The sequence below is a fragment of the Protopterus annectens genome, chromosome 1.part1 (assembly GCF_019279795.1).
Source record: "Protopterus annectens isolate FY-2018-M chromosome 1.part1, PAN1.0, whole genome shotgun sequence".
In the NCBI taxonomy this organism is placed as follows: Eukaryota; Metazoa; Chordata; order Ceratodontiformes; family Protopteridae; genus Protopterus; species Protopterus annectens.
This window is the reverse complement of record NC_056726.1, coordinates 20,689,048-20,710,503: the sequence shown is the minus strand read 5'-3', so window position 1 is coordinate 20,710,503 and position 21,456 is coordinate 20,689,048. Positions and strand designations below refer to the sequence as shown.

Sequence of the window (21,456 nt, the reverse complement as noted above, 5' to 3'; positions counted from 1 at the left end):
AGGTCATTAGAGAGATGGGGGAAAAAGGTTTACACCTCCACCACTTTGAGAGCTTTGAATTGCCTCTTTCATATGTTACAATATCAGGATTACCTGTTAGATGATTTACAGAAAACATTGGCCTCTCCTGACCCTTTAGACAGGAAGTCTTTGCAGGAAGCTGTAAATAATTCTCAGCAAGTCAGCAATCACTTTCTGCAGTGTGGATATGATGCATTGGAAGCTTCATGTAGAGCAGCTATGACGGGGCAGTCATTCGTAGACATGCATGGTTAAAAGAACAACCTCTACCAGATCATGTTAAGGCAAAACTTCTGGATGCACCTTTGGAAAAGAACAAGCTTTTTGGTGCTAATGCTAAAGATGTGTAAAGTCCATCGAGGAAAAAGCAAAATCAGTTCAGACGGTCAAAGATTTCCTCCAGGTTCAGCCCCCCAGATTCAGCAGGAATTGGCCTTCAAAAAACTGGTCCTTTCCTAATCCTGAAAAATTTCAAAGGGGTAAAAACAGGCATGGCCGAGGAAGAGGACAATACAGAGGTCCTTACAGGGGACGACAATGGCAGCCAGCAAACCAAAGAAGTGACACAGGGGTCTCCCCCGCCCCTCGGACACAATCTCAATGACTTTCCTCTACGTCCGCCAACCAAGGAGCAAATAGAAGCACCCTTGGGCGGGAAATTATCTCTGTTTTCAGACAATTGGCACAGATTGACAAAAGACAAATGGATTTTGGACATTATAGACCAAGGTTACAGGTTCCATTTTCATACCTTACCAAGAAAACAGGGCATGCCAAACCTACCACAAAACCCAGAGGGCAGAGGCTATCAAGCAAATTTCTCTGCTTGCTCAGATAAAAGCAATAGAAAGAGTACCACAACAAGAACAAGGCCAGGGGTTTTACTCAAGACTGTTCCTTGTTCCAAGAAAAGAAACTCAATGGAGACCAATACTGGATTTGTCCACATTAAACACTTTTCTCATAGTACCAAAGTTCAAAATGCTGACTCTACAGCAACTCCTTCCCATGCTGGGCAAGGGGTCTTGGCTGATTACTCTGGACCTCAAGGAGGCATACCTGCATGTCCCTATCAGACACAGCTGCAGAAGATACCTCAGATTTCTTGCAGGGCCAGAGCATTATCAATTCTCAGCATTGCCATTTGGCTTATCTACTGCGCCCAGAGTATTCACAAAATGCCTGGCTTCAGTAATTGCTCATTGCAGGCTCCAGGGGATCCAAATCTACCCGTACCTGGACGACTGCCTTATACAAGCGGACGACAAACTGATGTTGACAAAAAACTTGAACTATGTCATACAATTACTTCAGGCTCTGGGATACACAGTCAACTTCCAAAAGTCAAGACTTCAACCATCCCAGCAAATAGCCTTCTTAGGAGCCAATCTAGACACAGCCTCTCAAATGGCTTACCTGACAGAAGACAAGCAAGAGAAGTTAACTCATTATTTCAAGGGTTTGGCAAAACTCACCCAGATGACTGCAAGGAGATTCCTACAGGCCCTGGGTTACATGGCATCCTGCATTTTCCTGGTTCCATTAGCAAGACTACACACGAGAAAGCTTCAATGGTACTTAAAAAGCCTATGGTCTCAGCACAACAACAACTTAGAGACAACCATACCGCTCATTCCATGCCTACAAAAGGAATTCCTATGGTGGGCCTCGGTAAGCCAGGCAAACACAGGTATGTCATTCAAAAAGCCTCAGATAACACAGACCATGACCACAGACGTCTCAGACATTGGATGGGGGGCGCACATGGAAGGCAGATGTATACAAGGACAATGTTCTCCAAAGGAAACACATCTGCATATAAACCAAAAGGAAATGCTGGCAGTAATGCATGCCATCGAGGCCTTTCGACAACAACTTCAACAAGGCCATTTACTGATACGGACAGACAACACCACTGTGATGTGGTATATAAACAAGCAAGGGGGCACCCATTCCTACCCCCTTTGCAGACTGACAATGAATCTTTGGGAAAAATCACTGAGCCTGAACATACAGTTACAATCCCAGTTTGTTCCAGGCAAAGACAATTTGCTGGCGGACAGCCTAAGCAGGAATTTTATAGATCCTCAAGTGGAGGTTACACCCAAAGATCTTCGCACAACTCACCTCGACATGGGGCAGGCCAGAAGTAGACCTATTTGCCTCACCTCAACCATCATCTACAAAAATTCTGTTCAAGGACATACCATCCACAAGCTTGGAAAATAGATGCTCTTTCATTCAACTGGAACTTCCTAAAAATCTATGCATTCCCACCTCTGCCACTGATGACCACAGTATTACTAAAGATCAAAGCAGAGAGACCCAAGGGGATCCTAATAGCTCCAGACTGGCCAAGACAACACTGGTACCCACTACTACGGAGCATATGTCACAACAAGAAGTGGGCCCTTCCCCAATGGCCCCTACTTTTGACTCGGCACAACTTCAAAACAGTGCATCCAAACCTTCAGACACTGCAGCTGACAGCCAGGGAGATCCCATGAATAACCTCAATCTATCTCACTCCAAGGAAGTTCAGCGGATATTAACAGAAGCTCGAAGACCATCCACCAGAAAGGTTTACTCGGCAAAATGGAAGAGATTCAGCATTTGGAATACCAGCAAGGGACATGATGCATCACTATTGAACATCCCACTCATCCTGGAATATTTGGCAGATATGCTTCAGAATGGACTCTCATATTCTTCCATAAAGATACATGCTTCAGCTATTTCAGCTAGATATAACACTGATCCACCTGTGTTTTCACATCCTTTGCTAAGGCAATTCCTTAGGGTAATCAAGAACATTAAGCCACCAAGAAAGGCTCCAGTGCCAGCTTGGGACCTCAACTTTGTCCTAGAAAAACTGACTCTACCTCCGTGTGAGCCAGCAGCTTCAGTGGACTTACAATTTCTCTCATGGAAGACAGCTTTCCTGTTGGCAATTACCTCAGCAAGAAGGGTTTTGGAACTACAGGCCCTAATGGCAATACCACCGTTCATAATCTTTCACCGAGACAGGGTCTCCTTAAGAACCAACCCTACTTTTATGCCAAAGGTGGTATCTAGGGTTTCTTTAAATCAAGCTATTCATCTGCCTGCTTTCTTCCCCAATCCTGAAAACAAAGGGGAAAGACTGTTACATACCTTGGACATTCACAGACAACTTCGCTACTACCTGGACAGAACCAAGACCAGTAGGAAGTCTGATCGACTTTTTGTAGCTTACGCCCCTGGAGTACAAGGAAAAGCAATTTCAAAACAGACTATTTCAAAATGGATTGGACATTGCATCAGATTTTGTTATTCCTTCCATGGAAAGATTGTTCCAGCCAATGTCAGACCACACTCCACCAGAGCTACAGCCACCTCTACAGCATTCTTAAGAGGGGTGCCTACAAAGGACATTCTAGAAGCTGCTACATGGAGCTCCATGCATACATTCTCCAAACACTACAATCTCCCTCTATACTCCAGATCCAGAGCAGGCTTTGCTTCGGCAGTCCTGCAGGGTTTGATTGCCACACCATCTCTTTCCTAGAGCATTCCTCCTCCCCCAGCTAAGCTATGGTATTCTACCCATATGTTATGACTGCAGTTGCATTCTTGAAGGACATAGTACAGTTTTGTACCTACCATAAATGTAGATGTCCAATAGATATGCAACTGCAGTCGGATTTTCCCTCCCTCCATACCCCTCTATGCCTTGGGTCCACTCTTATCCCTGTTCCTCTTAGCTGGGGATATCTGTTATGGTGTATCTGTTTATTGCTTACTTATTTGTTTGGAATCCTGTTTTTGTCTTCCAATTTGATTACAGCCTTCCTTGGAGGGCACCTGGCATCTGGGGCAAGAAACACTGAAGAAAATGGCGTTGGCTGATGCTTATATACTCCAGCCGCTCTGACGTCGGAGAGAAATGCGACATCAGCCGACGTCGGACCCAGACTTTGGAATCCGGCCGACCGAGGGCTGCCTGAGGCAGGACAAACCCATATGTTATGACTGCAGTTGCATATCTATCGGACATCTACATTTATGGTAGGTACAAAACTGTACTTTTTCTACCCTCAACCTCAGAACTCGTCAGAAAGGACTCTACATTCATTAGATGTCCGCAGACAACTTGGGTATTACCTGCACAAATCCAATCCATCAGGAAATTTGACCAGCTGTTCATGTCTTTTCACCCAAGGGCTTTAGGAAAGGCAGTCTCTAAGCAGACTATATCTTCTTGGATCTACAAGACCTTCTGTGCATGTTGTTCTCTTTGTGGCAAAATTTTACCTAGGAATGTTAAAGCCCATTCCACTAGAACAGCCACATCCTCCACTGCCTTTTTCAAAGGGGTAGACTATGCCTCTATCCTAGAAGCTGTTACTTGGACATCAGTTCATACTTTTACCAGGCATTGCAAATTAGATTTGGTCTGCAGGGCTAGAACTGCCTTTGCCAGATTTATCCTACAAGGTCTCATTGACCAAGGACAACATCCTTCCACTCAGCCTCATACCTAACAGCTCTGGTACTCTCCCTACTGTTATGAATACTGCAACATGAGACTAGGACATTGAATAGTTCTGTAAGAACTTGCCATAACTTTAGATGTCCTCCTCTTCTATGTTGCAGTATTCAATCCCTCCCGCCTTCCCCCTCTTGTTTTCTCCTTTTACCTTTTTACCTGTTATTTCATGGGGGGGGGGGCTATATCTGAGTTTGAAAGGTTTTTCTTTTTCTCTCTCCTCTTCTTACTTGACAAAGGGTACTGCTGTGTGCGGCAGTCCATTCTGAAGGGAATATGTGCAGACATCAGTTTTATAGCCTATGTCAGTTTATGGCTCTGACACTAGACACTGCACATACCCACACCTCCAAAGACATTGGTATATTGGCTGGATGTTGGGTGCTGCAGGCAGCAAACCTCCCTACTGTTATGAATACTGACACATGGAAGAGAAGGACATCTAAGGTTATGGTAAGTTCTTACACAACTCTTCTTTGTGTAACTTAAACTTACAGTAGACGTTCCAGTGATCACTGCTGCTGTGTAGCTGCTCCATCTATCCACCCACATCACCTCCCCTTTTGTGTGTGTGTTTTTAATGCCAGGATGTGGACATTTATTTGTTGTTGTTCTTAGCATTGCCTTTTCATGGCTCAGCCTCCCTTTCTCTGCTGGCAGGAAAGCACTAAAGGGCTTTGTACTCAAACTTTTCTTTCAGTCAGCTCAGTTCAAGCTGCTTGACAGTTTGGATGCATGGACAGTCCCTATTAATACAAATGATAGTGTTGACCAATGCAGTAATGCTTTTAGAAGTGGCCACAGAGTCACTAAATAAGTACAAGTACCCACAAAGTTAAAAATATTCTGTAAAGAGCCAGCCACAATGAAAAGTTTAATATATTTAATAATAAATTATAAAAGAACATGAAAATAAGGAATGACTACAGTAAACACCAGAATTTAAATCACAGGAAATATTAAAATAACACAGATGAATAGATTTCACACTGATACAGAAAAAACAGTACTTAACTAATCTCACTATATTTTCCTGACTGACCTAAAGTATTGCTAATCCCTGGTACACTTACTACTAAGGCAAGTTGAAGTAGGTGAGTGGTTTTCTTTCTTTGTCAGATTCCAAAAAAGTACTCTGAGACTTCTAATATTAAAACATCATTTTTGTGATGGATTACAGAATGACATTGCACACACGTGGTCATCTGACTTCTGGTTCCCATGCTACCCTGTTTCCTAGCAACTGACCCAGAATCTCACACATGTGTCAATAATACACGCACAGAGCTTTACTAAGATCTGTTGCAGCTTCTGGAAGTCATAAAACACTTTCACTCTTCCTACAGGAGCTAATAAACCATTCTCTGGCACAGACATTTCATCTCTGGCTGCAGTCAGAACTGTAAGATGCAATTTTTATGGTCTAAATTAAGTCATTTAATTTCTTACAATTTTTAGCTGGACTGAGATTAACATCTTCTTTTTTAGTACCCTCTGTTAACATATATACATTTCCTCAGTTACCACAGTACAGTTTGATATACAGCTGTATTTCTTTTCTGTTCATTAGGACACACTGTTGATAATTTTTTAACAGAAGCAGCTTTACAAATACATTTTCGGCACAAGCATCTGTCCAAATCAGTTTGATGTACAAATGACGTATAATTCCTTACAAAATTCCAGCTAGCTTTGCTGGCATAGATTACACATCCACTGCCCTCCTCCTGATATAGTTGGTAATACCTCACATTGTCACGCATGTCGATAGTGGTGGTGGTGGTGAAGAGCAGTAATTCCACTAAAACTGGCATAACAAAGTGAAATCTACACAGACAAAGGGCAAGAGTAAAGAAAAATAAAAGTTACATAATCCTGACAATGAAGGCCCCATACTCTAGATCTAGGAAGTCAGACAGTCACAGCAACCAAGGAGTAAACAAAGTGCAACTGAACTTGGATCCAAGAAATCAAGATCCTGTGGTCTCAAAGGAAGAGGATAGGTGGTGGTTTCGATGATAGAAATGAAACTGCCAATACAGATCTACAGTTATTACAAGATGTCCTTCAAGGATGCATCTGCAGTCCTTACAAATGGGTAGTCCTGTCGTCAGGCAGCCCTTCGGTCGGCCGGATTCCAAAGTCTGGGTCTGGCTTCGGCTGGTGTCGCGCTTCACCCGACGTCATAGCTGCAGTTCTTCGGGTATAAAGGCATCAGCCGACGCCATTTTCCTCAGTCTTTCTTGCCGCGTGGCGCCTGAAGCAGAAGCTGTTCGCAAGTGCCGGTCGGTCAAAACCAGAGATTACTACTACCGAATACTACTTCGAAGACTTCTAAAAAGCTAAGTACCCCGTTGGGGACTCTTTCTTGCCTCAGCCGATGTCAGAAAAAGTGAACAACTGTTTAACTTGTGGGAAACAAATACCTCATAAAGATTTCCACTCTTACTGCTTACCTTGTTTAGGCCCAGACCACGACGTAGCAGCTTGTCTAGCCTGTGCTTCTTTTAACCGACGGATGCTTAGACGTCGGTCGGAATTTGCAGAACAGCTTTTCGGTTCTGATTTTGCTTATATCATGCCATCGGATCCTCCGACTTCACAAATTACCAAAAAACGCAGGGAAAAGGACCGACACTCGCGGTCCGCGGTTTCGGCCGAAACCGCGGTTAAGCCTACCACGAGTGTCTCAGTTTCGGCTGAAACCGAGCAAGCGGTTCTTCCCCCAGCCGAAAACTTGCCTTCTACCGAGGCCTCTTCTAACCTGGTGGAATCGGCTTCTGAAATCCAACCTGCAGTTGCGGTTTCTCAGGAATCATCAGACACTATTCCATTGGATATTTCAACCCCTGCACGTGGAGCTGCTAGGCCTCCTGCAGCCATGTCTATTAAGGCCTTTGCCAGGGCTAAAGCAGCCAAAGCTTCAAAAACGGTGCCTGTCAAACCCCCCTCTCACAGGCCCAGCACCAGTTCCCATATGCTTTCTTTGGCTGAGGATCTCATTTCTTTAATTCGTGGATCCCAGCCTCATCCAGACAGGACCTCTCATCCACCTCCAGAGAAGAGGCCTAGAACAGAGCCCCCAGAGCCAGTATCCACAGATGATTCCTCTGATGACTCGGAACATACAGACCCTCCTGAGGCTCCTTATTCCCCTTACGAAGACTCTGATGCTGAAGAGTCCATTCCTTCAGCCTCTCCACCTGAGGAATTTTCCTTTGGGGAAACCTTGCATGCTATGAGGGAACTATTTCAGTGGCAGGGCCAAGATTTCTCAGACTCCAGAAAAAGGCTTAGAACCTTTCTACATTTGCCACAGCATAGGCCTTTAGCTATACCTCCAGTTCTTTCTGTTGTAGATGATGCATTTAATGATGCTTGCACTGCTCCTGATTCATTACCTCCGGCCCCTGCTAAGCCCGATAGGTTCTACAGGGTCCCGGACACTCATCACCATTTATACAAGGCTCCTTTTGCAGATCCAGAGACTATCTCCCAGGGCCCTAAAGCTGTAGCAACTTCATCTACTAAAACCCCTCCCTCTGAAAGGGAATCCAGGTCCTTAGAGAGATGGGGTAAAAAAGTTTACACCTCTGCTACTTTGTCAGCTAGGGCTTTGAACTGCCAATTTCATATGATTCAATATCAAGAGTTTATGCTTGACTAGTTAACTAAAAAGCTGTCCTCTGAAGAATCTTTAGATAAGAAATATGTTCAGGAAATGGTACATAACATACAGCAGGTTAGTAACCATTCTTTAAAATGTGGCTATGATGCACTGGAGGCTTCCTTTAGATCAGCCATGACTGGCACAGTTATCTGGAGACATGCATGGTTGAAAGAGCAGGCATTACCAGACCATGTCAAATCAAAGCTTTTGGATGCACCCATGGACAAAGTCAATTTATTTGGTTCCCCTGCACAACAGGTACTAAAAAATATGGAAGAGAAGGTGAAATCTGTACAAACAGTGAAAGATTTCTTACAGGTTCAACCTCCAAGGTTTAGCAGGAACTGGCCCTCCAAGAATTGGTCCTTTCCGGACTCCTCTAAGACACAGAGAGGCAGGAATAGGCGTTCAAGAGGCAGAAACCAATCCAGGGGTGCCTACAGGGGACGCCAGTGGCAAGGTAACAACCAGCGAGGCACGGACGCAGCCACCACCACTACAACAACACAATCACAGTGACTTGGCTGTGGCACCGCCTACCAGGGAACAACTGGAAGCACCCTTAGGCGGAAAACTAACCTTATTTTCAAAGAACTGGCATTGCATCACAAGGGAAAAATGGATTTTGCAAACTATAGACCAAGGTTACAGGTTCCATTTCCATACTCTACCAGGAAAGAGAGGAATGCCAAACCTACCACCTACTCAAAGGGCAGAAGCTCTGAAGCAAATATCTCAATTATTAAGAATGAGAGCTGTGGAAAAGGTACCATCTATGGAACAAGGAAAGGGATTTTACTCCAGACTCTTCCTGGTACCAAGAAAAGAGAGCAAATGGAGGCCTATTCTCGACCTGTCCGCTTTAAACACATTCCTCATTGTTCCAAAATTCAAAATGCTGACCCTACAGCAGCTTCTTCCCATGCTGGGCAAGGAGTCTTGGCTGGTAACTCTAGATCTCAAGGAGGCATACCTGCACGTCCCCATACGACCAATTTGCAGAAGATACCTCAGATTTCTTGCAGGATCAGAGCATTATCAATTCTCAGCATTGCCCTTTGGCTTATCTACTGCCCAGAGTGTTCACGAAATGCCTGGCATCAGTAATTGCTCATTGCAGACTTCAGGGGATCCAAATTTATCCCTACCTGGACGACTGCCTGATACAAGCGGACAACAAAAGCAAGCTAACAGAAGACTTACAAAGAGTCATTTACCTGCTGCAAGCCCTGGGATATACAGTCAATATAAAAAATCAAGGCTGATTCCATCCCAAAGAATAACCTTTCTGGGTGCAGAGCTGGACACATCAAAACAAATGGCATTCCTAACTGCAGAAAAGAAAGTGCAACTACCTCTCTACTTCTTGGCATTAACAAAGCAGAACCATCTAACTGCAAGAAAAGTACTGCAAGCCCTAGGCTTCATGGCATCCTGCATAATTCTGGTCCCTCATGCCAGACTGCATATGAGAAAGCTACAGTGGTACCTAAAGAATTTGTGGTCCCAACACAAGCACAGCCTAGAAACCAAAATTCCAATAATCCCATGCCTGAAGCAAGAGTTCCTATGGTGGGCTCAGGCCTGTCAATCAAACACAGGATTGCCCTTCTGCAACAGTCAACCAAGCCAAACCATCACAACAGGTGCCTCAGACCTCGGTTGGGGGGCACACATGCTGGACAAGTGCATACAAGGCTTATGGACTCAAGACCAGCTACGCCTGCACATAAATCTAAAGGAAATGCTGGCAGTAAAATTGGCAATCCAGTCATTCAGACCATTTCTCCAAGAAGGTCAGTTGATGATAAGGACAGACAACACCACAGTTATGTGGTACATCAACAAACAGGGAGGCACACATTCATATCCTCTATGCCGGCTGGCACTGGACCTATGGGATGTGGCTCTGAGCTACAACATTCAGTTACAAGCAATTTTTGTACCGGGAAAAGAAAACATTCTAGCAGACATATTAAGCAGAACTACCACAGATGCCCACGAATGGATGCTGCATCCGGACATCTTCAAAGTCATCACAAGAGAATGGGGATTACCACAAATAGACTTATTTGCATCCCCACTCAATCACCAGCTAGAGAAATTCTGCACAAGGACGTACCACCCACTTGCTTGGAAGGTGGACTCCCTATCTTTCAGTTGGAAAAACCTGACAGCATACGCATTCCCTCCACTTCCTTTGATGCACAAGGTGCTTTTGAAGATCAAAGAGGAACGTCCAAGGATCATTCTGATAGCTCCAGACTGGCCAAGACAACATTGGTACCCATTGCTGAGGAGCATGTCTCGGGAACAAATATGGGCACTACCCCTGATCCCATTGCTGTTAACACAGAACAACTTCAACATCCTGCATCCAAACCTGAAAACTCTGCAGCTAACTGCCTGGAACATTACATAAGGACAATTAACCCAAATTTATCCCAAAGGGTTAAAGACATAATCCTTGAGGCTCGTAGACCTTCAACAAGAAAGAATTATGCAGCAAAATGGAAAAGATATCTCATTTGGAGTACTGCAAAGGGAGAAGATGTGGCACGGGTAAACATAGCCAACATCCTGGAGTACTTGGCAGAGCTCTTCCATACAGGCCTGTCCTATTCTTCCATCAAGATACATGCATCAGCTATTTCAGCAGAATACAGCTTGGATCCTCCTGTCTTCTGTCATCCTCTGCTCAGACAGTTTCTGAGAGGAATTAAAAATGTAAAACCTCCCAGGAAACCACCATTGCCAGCATGGGACTTGAACTTTGTGCTAGAAAAATTGACACTTCCTCCTTTCGAACCAGCAGCAACGGCAGAATTACAATACTTATCCTGGAAGACTGCTTTCCTGCTGGCAATCACCTCAGCAAGAAGGGTCTCTGAACTACAGGCATTAATGGCAGTGCAACCCTTCCTGATCTTCCATCAAGATAGTGTCCATGAGAACAAATCCTACATTTATGCCTAAGGTGGTATCCAGAGTGTCTTTAAATCAGGCTATCCACCTACCTACATTCTTCCCCAAGCCACAGAACAGGGGAGAAAGACTGTTGCATACCTTGGATGTACATAGACAATTACGCTACTACCTGGACAGGACCAAGTCTAATAGAAAAACTGACCCGCTTCTGGTAGCATATGCAACAGGAAAGGAAGGAAAACCAATTTCAAAACAGACAATCTCCAAATGGATAGGAAATTGCATTAGATTTTGTTACTCCTACCATGGAAAGAAAACTCCAGAGAACATCAGGCCTCACTCCACAAGGGCTACAGCCACTACCACAGCTTTCTTCGAGGAGTGGCTACCAAGGACATTATAGAGGCTGCTACTTGGACCTCCGTGCATACATTTGCCAAGCATTACAATTTACCTTTATACTCTAGATCCCGAGCAGGTTTTGCCACTGCTGTTTTGCAAGGGATCCTAACTACAGCATAATCTCTCCTTTTTCCTCCTCCCTAGTTTAGCTATGGTATTCTACCCATTTGTAAGGACTGCAGATGCATCCTTGAAGGACATAGTACAGTTTTGTACCTACCATAAATGTAGATGTCCGATAGGAATGCATCTGCAGTCAGGATTACCACCCACCTTCCCTCTGTGGTACTCCTAGGGTATTTGCCATCCTTCAGCTAGCTTGGGGATCTATTATGGTGTATTTGTTTGTATATATGTACATACATGCTTATTTTATGTGTTTGCTCTCTACTATTTGGAAACATTGGCATTTATCCAAATTTAGCCATCCAAGAGGGCACCTGGCATCTGGGGCAAGAAACACTGAGGAAAATGGCGTTGGCTGATGCCTTTATACCCGAAGAACTGCAGCTATGACGTCGGGTGAAGCGCGACACCAGCCGAAGCCAGACCCAGACTTTGGAATCCGGCCGACCGAAGGGCTGCCTGACAACAGGACTACCCATTTGTAAGGACTGCAGATGCATTCCTATCAGACATCTACATTTATGGTAGGTACAAAACTGTACTTTTGTTACTTTCATACCCGATGTTGGGAGATTCAATTCAGTCACCTGTAGGACAAGCTCTCAAGCTAAACCTCCTGGTTGACTCATGACAGAGCACCTCAGATGATGACAGCTCTAAATGTCACTCTGGACCTTAAGCAACATCTGACTTAAAAGCTTAGCAAACATAATAAGTGATGCCCATGTTTCAGCTGCACAAATTACATCTACTGAAGCATTTCTTGAAAAAGTCTTTAGAGTAGTTATAGCAGTATCTACACTCTAGGCCTGAGGCAGAGGCCTGGCATGCTTTTGCTAGCAGAAAGTGAAACACTGAAATAGTTAAGATGAAAAAGTTACTTTGGATGTCTTTAGGTTTAACTTTCATAAAAAAAATAATGTATGCAGATGAGACACCTTCCTTACAGATTTAGTTCTAAAAAAAAAAAAAAAAAAAACTGCCTACAGCATCCATGTAGTTCAGCAGGTATTCACCCTGATCCCAGCAAATGGTTAAGTAAACTAATATTTATAGGCTGCTTTATATTGCACACTATATTTTATGCATGAAGGAAGGATTAGTTCATAAGGTCTCCCTACCTTTTCGAGAAAAGACGCAGGAAGGATGACCACTCACTGCTAGCAACTTTGAAACTTTCCTTGCCTATGTAATAGCCATAAAAATAGTTTTCCAAGTAAGAAATTTTAAGACTGCATAAATAGCCGGTTCCAGTGGAGACCAGGTCAACTTTTCTAGAGTATAAGGTATAGATCCCACAGGGAAAAGGACTTAAGTAAACAGTCTATCAGAATATTTAGCGTAAGGAAAAGATTTGTAAACTTTTAAAAAATTTAGAGAGTTTTTTCTGGGCAGAGGTCAAGGTCTGGACCACCTCAGGTGAATATGAAGGGCCCCTGGCCCTCAAGAACTGGTGAAGCCAGGTAATTGACCTCAGGGAGTGAAAGTCTGGGTGAGGTGTTGATCAAATGGTTGGGATAGCAGTTGCATAGAGGTTTCTCAGGAATCTGGAGCCTGTCGACTAAGCAAGACCAAAGTAAGGAAACATTGGCTACCCTTCTCAAGAAACTGTGGGATAACAGGAAGTAGCGGAAGGCATTGGGAAAACACTGGGACCACTTCTAGACCAGAGCACCCTGGGGAAGTCTTCCTGATATATAAATAAGGAAAAAGAAAAGTACAGATGTCCTTCATGGATGCATCTGCAGTCATAACAACTGGGTTGTCCTGTCGTCAGGCAGCCCTTCAGTCGGCCGGATTCCAAAGTCCGGGTCCGGCTTCGGCTGATGTCGCACTTCACCCGACGTCATCTCTGTTGGTCTTCGGGTATAAAGGCATCAGCCGACGCCATTTTCCTCAGTCTTTCTTGCCGCGTGGCGCCCGAAGCAGAAGCTGTTCGCAAGTGCGGTCGGTCGGATCCAGAGATTACTTCTACGAATACTACTTGAAGACTTCTAAAGCTAAGTACCCGTTGGGGACTCTTTCTTGCCTCAGCCGATGTCAGAAAAAGTTAATAATTGTTTAACCTGTGGGAAACAAATACCTCATAAAGATTTCCACTCTTACTGTCTGCCTTGTTTAGGCCCAGCCCACGACGTAGCAGCCTGTTCGGCCTGTGCTTCTTTCAACCGAGCGGCTTAGGCGTCGGTCGGAGTTTGCTGAACAGTTTTTCGGTTCTGATTTTGCGTACATTATGCCGTCGGATCCTCCGACTACCCAATCTGCCAAAACGCAAAGATAAAGACCGACACTCTCGGTCCGCGGTTTCGGCTGAAACCATGGTTAAGCAAACGCGAGTGTCTCGGTTTCGGCGAAACCGAGAAAACTGATCAAAGTACAGCTGAATCTATCTCTACAACTGAGGCCCCTGCTACCATTCTTGAATCGGCCTCAGAAATTCTACCCACTACGGTGGTTGCCACTGACTTATCAGACACCATTCCCTTGGATGTCTCTACCCCAGCACGTGGTGCTGCTAGGCCTCCAGCAGCCATGTCCATTAAGGCCTTCGCCAGGGCTAAAGCAGCCAAGACTACAAAAACAGTGCCTGTTAAACCCCCTTCAACCAGGCCCTCCTCCAGTTCTCAAATGCTTACTCTGGCAGAAGATTTAATTTCATTAATTAGAGGATCTCAATCTCACCCAGACAGGGCCTCTCAGCCCCAGAGAAGAGACCTAGGGCAGAGCCCCCTGAGCCAGTGTCATCTGATGATTCAGCCGATGAATCAGACATAACTGACCAGCCAGAGGCTCCTTTCTCTAATTTTGAAGACTCTGATGCTGAAGAATCCATTCCAGCTGCTTCCCCACCAGAAGAATTTTCCTTTGGGGAAACCTTACATGCCATGCGAGAGCAATTCCAATGGCAGCAACAGGATTTTTCAGACTCCAGAAAAAGACTTAGGACTTTCCTGCACCTTCCACAACACAGGCCCTTAGCTATACCTCCTGTTCTCTCTGTGGTGGATGATGCTTTCAATGATGTCTGCTCCGCTCCAGATTCTTTACCTCCAGCCCCTGCCAAACCAGACAGATTTTACAGGGTGCCAGACACTCATCACCACCTTTACAAGGCCCCTCTTGCAGACCCCGAAACTATATCCCAGGGACCCAAGGCAGTAGCCGCGACCATAGCTAAAAACCCTATTCCTTCTGAAAGGGAAGCAAGGTCATTAGACAGATGGGGCAAAAAGGTATACACTTCAGCTACTCTCTCAGCTAGAGCTTTAAACTGTCAGTTTCACATGATACAATACCAAGAGTTTATGCTTGATCAGTTAACTAAAAAGCTAACCACTGATGAATCTCTTGATAAGAAATATGTATTAGAAATGGTAAATAACATACAACAGGTTAGTAACCATTCCTTAAAATGTGGCTATGATGTACTGGAGGCTTCATTTAGATCAGCCATGACTGGCACAGTGATAAGAAGGCATGCATGGCTAAAGGAGCAAGCTTTACCGGATCATGTTAAAGCAAAGTTACTAGATGCTCCTATGGATAAGACAAGTTTGTTTGGTACACCTGCCCAGCAGGTTATGAAGAAAATGGAAGAAAAGGCAAAATCCGTTCAAGCGGTTAAAGATTTCTTGCAGGTTCAACCCCAAGGTTTAGCAGGAACTGGTCTGCCAAAATTGGTCCTTTCCTGACTCCACAAGATCTCAAAGGGGCAGAAACAGGCGTTCCAGAGGCAGAAACCAATCCAGAGGAGGTGCCTACAGAGGGCGACAGTGGCAAGGTAACAACAGAGGCACAGACACAACCACTGCCACTACAACAACACAACCACAGTGACTTAATCCTAAATCCGCCTACCAGGGAACAAATAGCAGCTCCTCTAGGCGGAAAGTTAACCTTATTTTCAAAAACTGGCACTATATAACAAAAGACAAGTGGATTTTACAAACCATAGATCAAGGATACGGTTCCACTTCCACACTTTACCAATCAAAGAGGAATGCCAAATCTACCTCCAAATCAAAAACCAGAGGCTCTACAACAGATAATGCAGTTAGCAAACATGAGAGCTGTGGAAAAAGTGCCAACTGCAGAGCAAGGAAAGGGGTTCTACTCAAGACTATTCCTAGTTCCAAGAAAGGAAAAAGTTGGAGACCAATTCTCGACCTGTCCGCCTTAAATACATACATCATTGTCCCAAAATTCAAAATGCTGACCCTACAGCAACTTCTTCCCATGCTGGGCAAGGAGTGTTGGCTGGTAACTCTAGATCTCAAGGAGGCATACCTGCACGTCCCCATTCGACCAATCTGCAGAAGATACCTCAGATTTCTTGCAGGATCAGAGCACTATCAATTCTCAGCATTGCCCTTTGGCTTATCTACTGCGCCCAGAGTATTCACAAAATGCCTGGCATCAGTAATTGCCCATTGCAGACTACAGGGAATACAAATTTACCCATACCTGGACGACTGCCTGCTACAAGGGGACAACAAAAGCAAGCTGACAACAGATTTACAAAGGGTCATCTACTTGCTACAAGCACTGGGATACACAGTCAATCTACAAAAGTCAAGGCTGATACCATCCCAAACAAGGACATTCTTGGTGAATTGGACACAGTAAAACAAATGGCATTCCTAACTGCAGAAAAACAAAAAGAACTCCCTCTTTACTTCTTGGCACTACCAAAGCTGAACAAGTTAACAGCAAGAAAAGTACTGCAGGCCTTGGGCTTCATGGCATCATGCATAATCCTGGTCCCACTTGCCAGACTGCATATGAGAAAACTACAGTGGTACCTAAAGAATTTATGGTCCCAACACAGTCACAGCCTAGAAACAGAAATCCCACTAATTCCATGCTTAAAACAGGAGTTCCTATGGTGGGCTCAGGCATGCCAGACAAACCCAGGCCTACCCTTTCGCAGATGTCAAGCAAGCCAGACTATCACAACAGACGCTTCAGACCTAGGATGGGGGGGCCCACATGCTGGACAAATGCGTGCAAGGATTGTGGACACAGGATCAACTTCACCTGCACATCAACCTAAAAGAAATGCTGGCAGTAAAACTGGCAATCCAAAGGTTCAGACCATTTCTCAAAGAGGGCCAGTTGATGATAAGGACAGACAACACCACAGTCATGTGGTACATCAACAAGCAGGAGGCACTCATTCATACCCCCTATGCAGAATGACTTTGGAGCTGTGGAACCTGGCACTCAGCTACAACATCCAGTTACAGGCAATGTTTGTACCGGGAAAAGAAAATATTCTAGCAGACATATTAAGCAGAACCACATCGGATGCCCAAGAATGGAAACTGCACCCGGACATTTTCAAGACCATCTCAAAGAAATGGGGAATGCCTCAGATAGACCTATTTGCATCATCTCTCAATCACCAGCTCAAAAAATTCTGCACAAGGACATTACACCCACTGGCATGGAAAGTGGATTCGCTCTCCTTCAGCTGGAAAGGCCTGACAGCATATGCATTCCCACCTCTTCCCTTGATACACAAAGTATTACTAAAAATCAAGGAAGAACGTCCAAGGATAATCCTGATAGCTCCAAACTGGCCAAGACAACACTGGTACCCACTGCTGAGGAGCATGTCTCAGAACAATATGTGGCCAATACCCTGATGCCTTTGATGATAACTCAGAACAACTACAGCATCATACATCCAAACCTAAAAGCGTTGCAACTGACTGCATGGAACATCACATAGCAACAGCTAACCCAGAACTTTCTCAAAGAGTTAAAGACATTATTCTTGAAGCACGCAGACCTTCAACAAGAAGGAACTATGCTGGAAAATGGAAAAGGTTTGTCATTTGGAGTACTGAAAGAGGAAAAGATGTGTCAAACATAGATATGCCTAACATTCTAGAGTATCTGGCGAACTTCTTCATTCAGGCTTGTCCTACTCCTCCATCAAGATACATGCATCAGCTATTTCAGCAGAATACAGCTTTGATCCACCTGTTTTTCGCACCCTTTGCTCAGGCAGTTCCTCAGAGGAATCAAGAATGTAAAACCTCCAAGGAAACCACCTTTGCCAGCTTGGGACTTAAACTTTGTGCTAGAAAAGTTGACACTATCACCCTTTGAACCAGCAGCAACAGCAGACCTACAACACCTGTCATGGAAAACTGCTTTCCTACTGGCAATTACTTCAGCAAGGAGGGTTTCAGAGCTACAGGCCTTAATGGCAGTGCAACCCTTCCTAATCTTCCACCAAGATAGAGTGTCCATGAGGACTAATCCTACATTTATGCCTAAGGTGGTATCCAGAGTGTCTTTAAACCAGGCAATCCACCTACCTACCTTCTTTCCCAACCCACAAAACAGAGGGAAAGAATACTGCATACCTTGGATGTACATAGACAGCTACGCTACTACCTGGACAGAACAAAAATAGCAGAAAGACTGACCAACTTTTTGTAGCCTATGCAACAGGAAGGGAAGGAAAAGCTATTTCCAAACAGACAATCTCCAAATGGATAGGAAATTGCATACGATTCTGTTACTCCTTCCATGGAAAACCAATTCCACAGAACATAAGACCTCATTCTACAAGGGCAACAGCCACTACCACAGCCTTCTTACGAGGAGTGGCAACCAAAGACATTATTGAGGCGGCTACTTGGACCTCCGTGCATACATTTGCCAAGCATTATAACTTACCTCTATATTCCAGATCCCGAGCAGGGTTTGCCACTGCTGTACTGCAAGGGATCCTAAACACACCATAATCTAGTTTTATCCTCCTCCCTAGTTGGCTATGGTATTCTACCCAGTTGTTATGACTGCAGATGCATCCATGAAGGACATAGTACAGTTTTGTACCTACCATAAATGTAGATGTCCGAACTGGATAGCATCTGCAGTCAGGATTACCCTCCCTCCTTCCCCTCTGTGGTACTCCTAGGGTATTTTACCCTCCTAATAGCTAGCTGGTGGGGGGGAGTCTTTTATGGTGTATTTGTTTGTATATATGTACATACATGCTTATTTTTGTGTTCACCTCTATCCTTTTGGAAACATTGGCATCTATCCAAATTTTAACCTCCAAGAGGGCTACTGGCATCTGGGGCAAGAAACACTGAGGAAAATGGCGTCGGCTGATGCCTTTATACCCGAAGACCAACAGAGATGACGTCGGGTGAAGTGCGACATCAGCCGAAGCCGGACCCGGACTTTGGAATCCGGCCGACTGAAGGGCTGCCTGACGACAGGACAACCCAGTTGTTATGACTGCAGATGCTATCCAGTTCGGACATCTACATTTATGGTAGGTACAAAACTGTACTTTGTGTAAGTTGATCTTACCATAACAGTAGATGTTTGAATGATCCCTGCTGCAGTAGCCTTGGCTATATAAATTATATCCTGCCAAGGATATATAACAGCTGGCCAGCTTCCACATCGACTGCCCTACTTCTCCTGGCATAGCTGGCAATACCTCACATCGTCACAATATGAATGGGTATACTTGCTATTGGTGTATTTGACAGATTACTCAGTATTCCAGGGTCTTTTATGAAGTCTGAAATTCCAGGTTTTCAGCGACTTACCTGACACAGTAATTAATCTTCTATACAGTGTCCATCCAATTTGTTACTCTTGTCTTCTGAACACAATATCCTGTTTGAGTCCTGTTTTATTAGACCTTTATCATATCTTGCATGTTAAGTTTTTAATGTTACAATATTTGATGGAGCAAACAAAATAATTTTGAATGCTTAAGAGGGAGCGTACTCCACTGTTCATGTCCTGCTGTTCTCAGTCTGGTAGTTGAGTACACTTCAAATTATTCTTTTGCATACTGTCATGTTGGTGAGGGTACATTTCTTAATGTTTCAATAACTGAAGTAATTGAGGTGTAGAATGGTGGACTAGAAGAGTATTATGTTATTGTAGCCAGTCCTGTTTTTTTAATTGACAGATGTAGTACACCTGGAATGTTATGTAATGTACTGAAAAATTATGTATTGTTTTAATTGACAGTTGTATCACATCTGGAATGTTTTTGTATTGTACTGAAATGTTGTATTGTTTTCAGGTGCTGCATATACAGGCTATGAGGCTGCAGTTTATTCAGCTGCCTCTTCCTACTACCAGCAGCAGCAGCAACAGAAACAGGCAGCTGCAGTTGCTGCTGCTGCTGCTACAGCTGCTTGGACTGGGACCAGCTTTACCAAGAAGATACCATATCAAAATAAACAACTGAAACCTAAACAGCCACCAAAACCTCCACAGATTCATTACTGTGATGTCTGCAAAATTAGCTGTGCTGGACCCCAGGTATGAATGGAAACTGTTTAATTCTCAGTCCAGCCCTTGGGTTAAAAGTCTGATAAAATGCTGTTGTAATCTCTGTTTTGAAGATTTAGAACAGAATGCACACATCCATCATAAGGAGTCACTCTGTTGATCTTTCATTATATGACTTGAGTAAACCAGAATTGCAGGTGAGTCACACTTCCCCAGAAAGTGAGCAAAGTTATTTTCTATGCAGTGGCAAAAATTTAGGAAGACTGTTACCCATTTCTTTTAGATTAGGTTGTTTGTTTTCCAGAATATGAGAAGAGCAATGAATGCCACCTTTTTGATTTTACCTTTGAATGGTCACCCATCTCTTTTAGCATGTGCTTGCTTTCTAAGCAGGTAAATAAAAAGCACACCACATACTTCTTTTGACTTTCCCCTTGTTTTAGTTGCAAAAGTGCTTTGTGCTTTATCAGAGTTGACCATTTGTGATTCTGTTTTAAAAAAAAAAAAAAAAAAAAAAAGGTCACCCAACAAGTATTCCTTTGGGAGACTATGTCCCGTAATGATTATAATTTCCATTGTTTTTGCCTGGGAGAGAAGCATATTGTGATTCCAGTAGGGTTGCCTACAAGAGGGAATTGCATTGCCAGGTTGTGTCAGGTTGTGTCCCATCCAGGAAAGAGAGTTACATTTGGGATTCTCTGAGGCAACATAAAAGTATTGAAAAATGTGTGAGCCTAAAAGTTATTGCAGGAGAGAATGTCTTGGCCTAATAACTGAAGTCATAGTGTTATGGGTGAGTATCTTAGTGCCTGTGATTGCAGTCCCCTCCTCCAGTTTAGGAGATTTTAAGTTCGGCCATTGTATAGCACTCTTTCTTGTTATTGATAGGAAATTGCAAGTGGATTGGAAGCCACTGTGCAGACCACTGTTTTTTTTCCCTAAGCTTTGCTGTCAAGTTTCTAAGAAATGTTGCTATACCTCAGTCAAACCTCTGTTACCTGTCATCTACAGATGGCATTGGCGTAGAATTGGATAAACCCATAGGAGACTCCCCTTTCATTGACATAACATTTTTTTTCTAATATTCCTAGTATTTTAGCAGATGTTGACAGTTTGGAATGACCAGGTATTCCCCAATGTTTTGATTTGGGATGAAACACTGTCCTCATGGTTACCTAGAAGTGAAGTGGTACTTTGTGCAGTTCCCCAGTTTGGCACTGCCCCCATCCCAAAACTGTTAGTTGAAGACTTAAAACAACTTTGGTGGATGGAGTCTTCAGAAATGAATGCCAATATTGTATTTGCAGTGACTGCAAATACGGTATTGGCATAACTTTCAAATTTATTTTATTTTCAGTTTAACCAAAGTAGAACACTGATCCCATTGGACTGATTTCAGCCTTAGAGCACTAATTTCACGGTATACTTTCAGTGCAGGTACTCCAATACTCTCTGCAGCCCATCCTAGGGAATCTCTTTTCGACAGGTAGCCATAGAA

The 21,456-nt window shown here is 43.9% G+C and overlaps 1 protein-coding gene across 1 annotated transcript in view; it reads left to right on the top strand.

Annotated features, from left to right (window-relative positions):
- Nucleotides 1-21,456, top strand: part of ZFR (zinc finger RNA binding protein) — a 1,793,456-nt gene that overhangs the window by 707,650 nt on the left and 1,064,350 nt on the right. Inside the window, exon 14 of the mRNA XM_044085369.1 lies at nucleotides 19,747-19,988. Within this exon, the coding sequence (XP_043941304.1) occupies nucleotides 19,747-19,988 (242 nt within the window). The remainder of the gene's footprint in view (nucleotides 1-19,746; nucleotides 19,989-21,456) is intronic.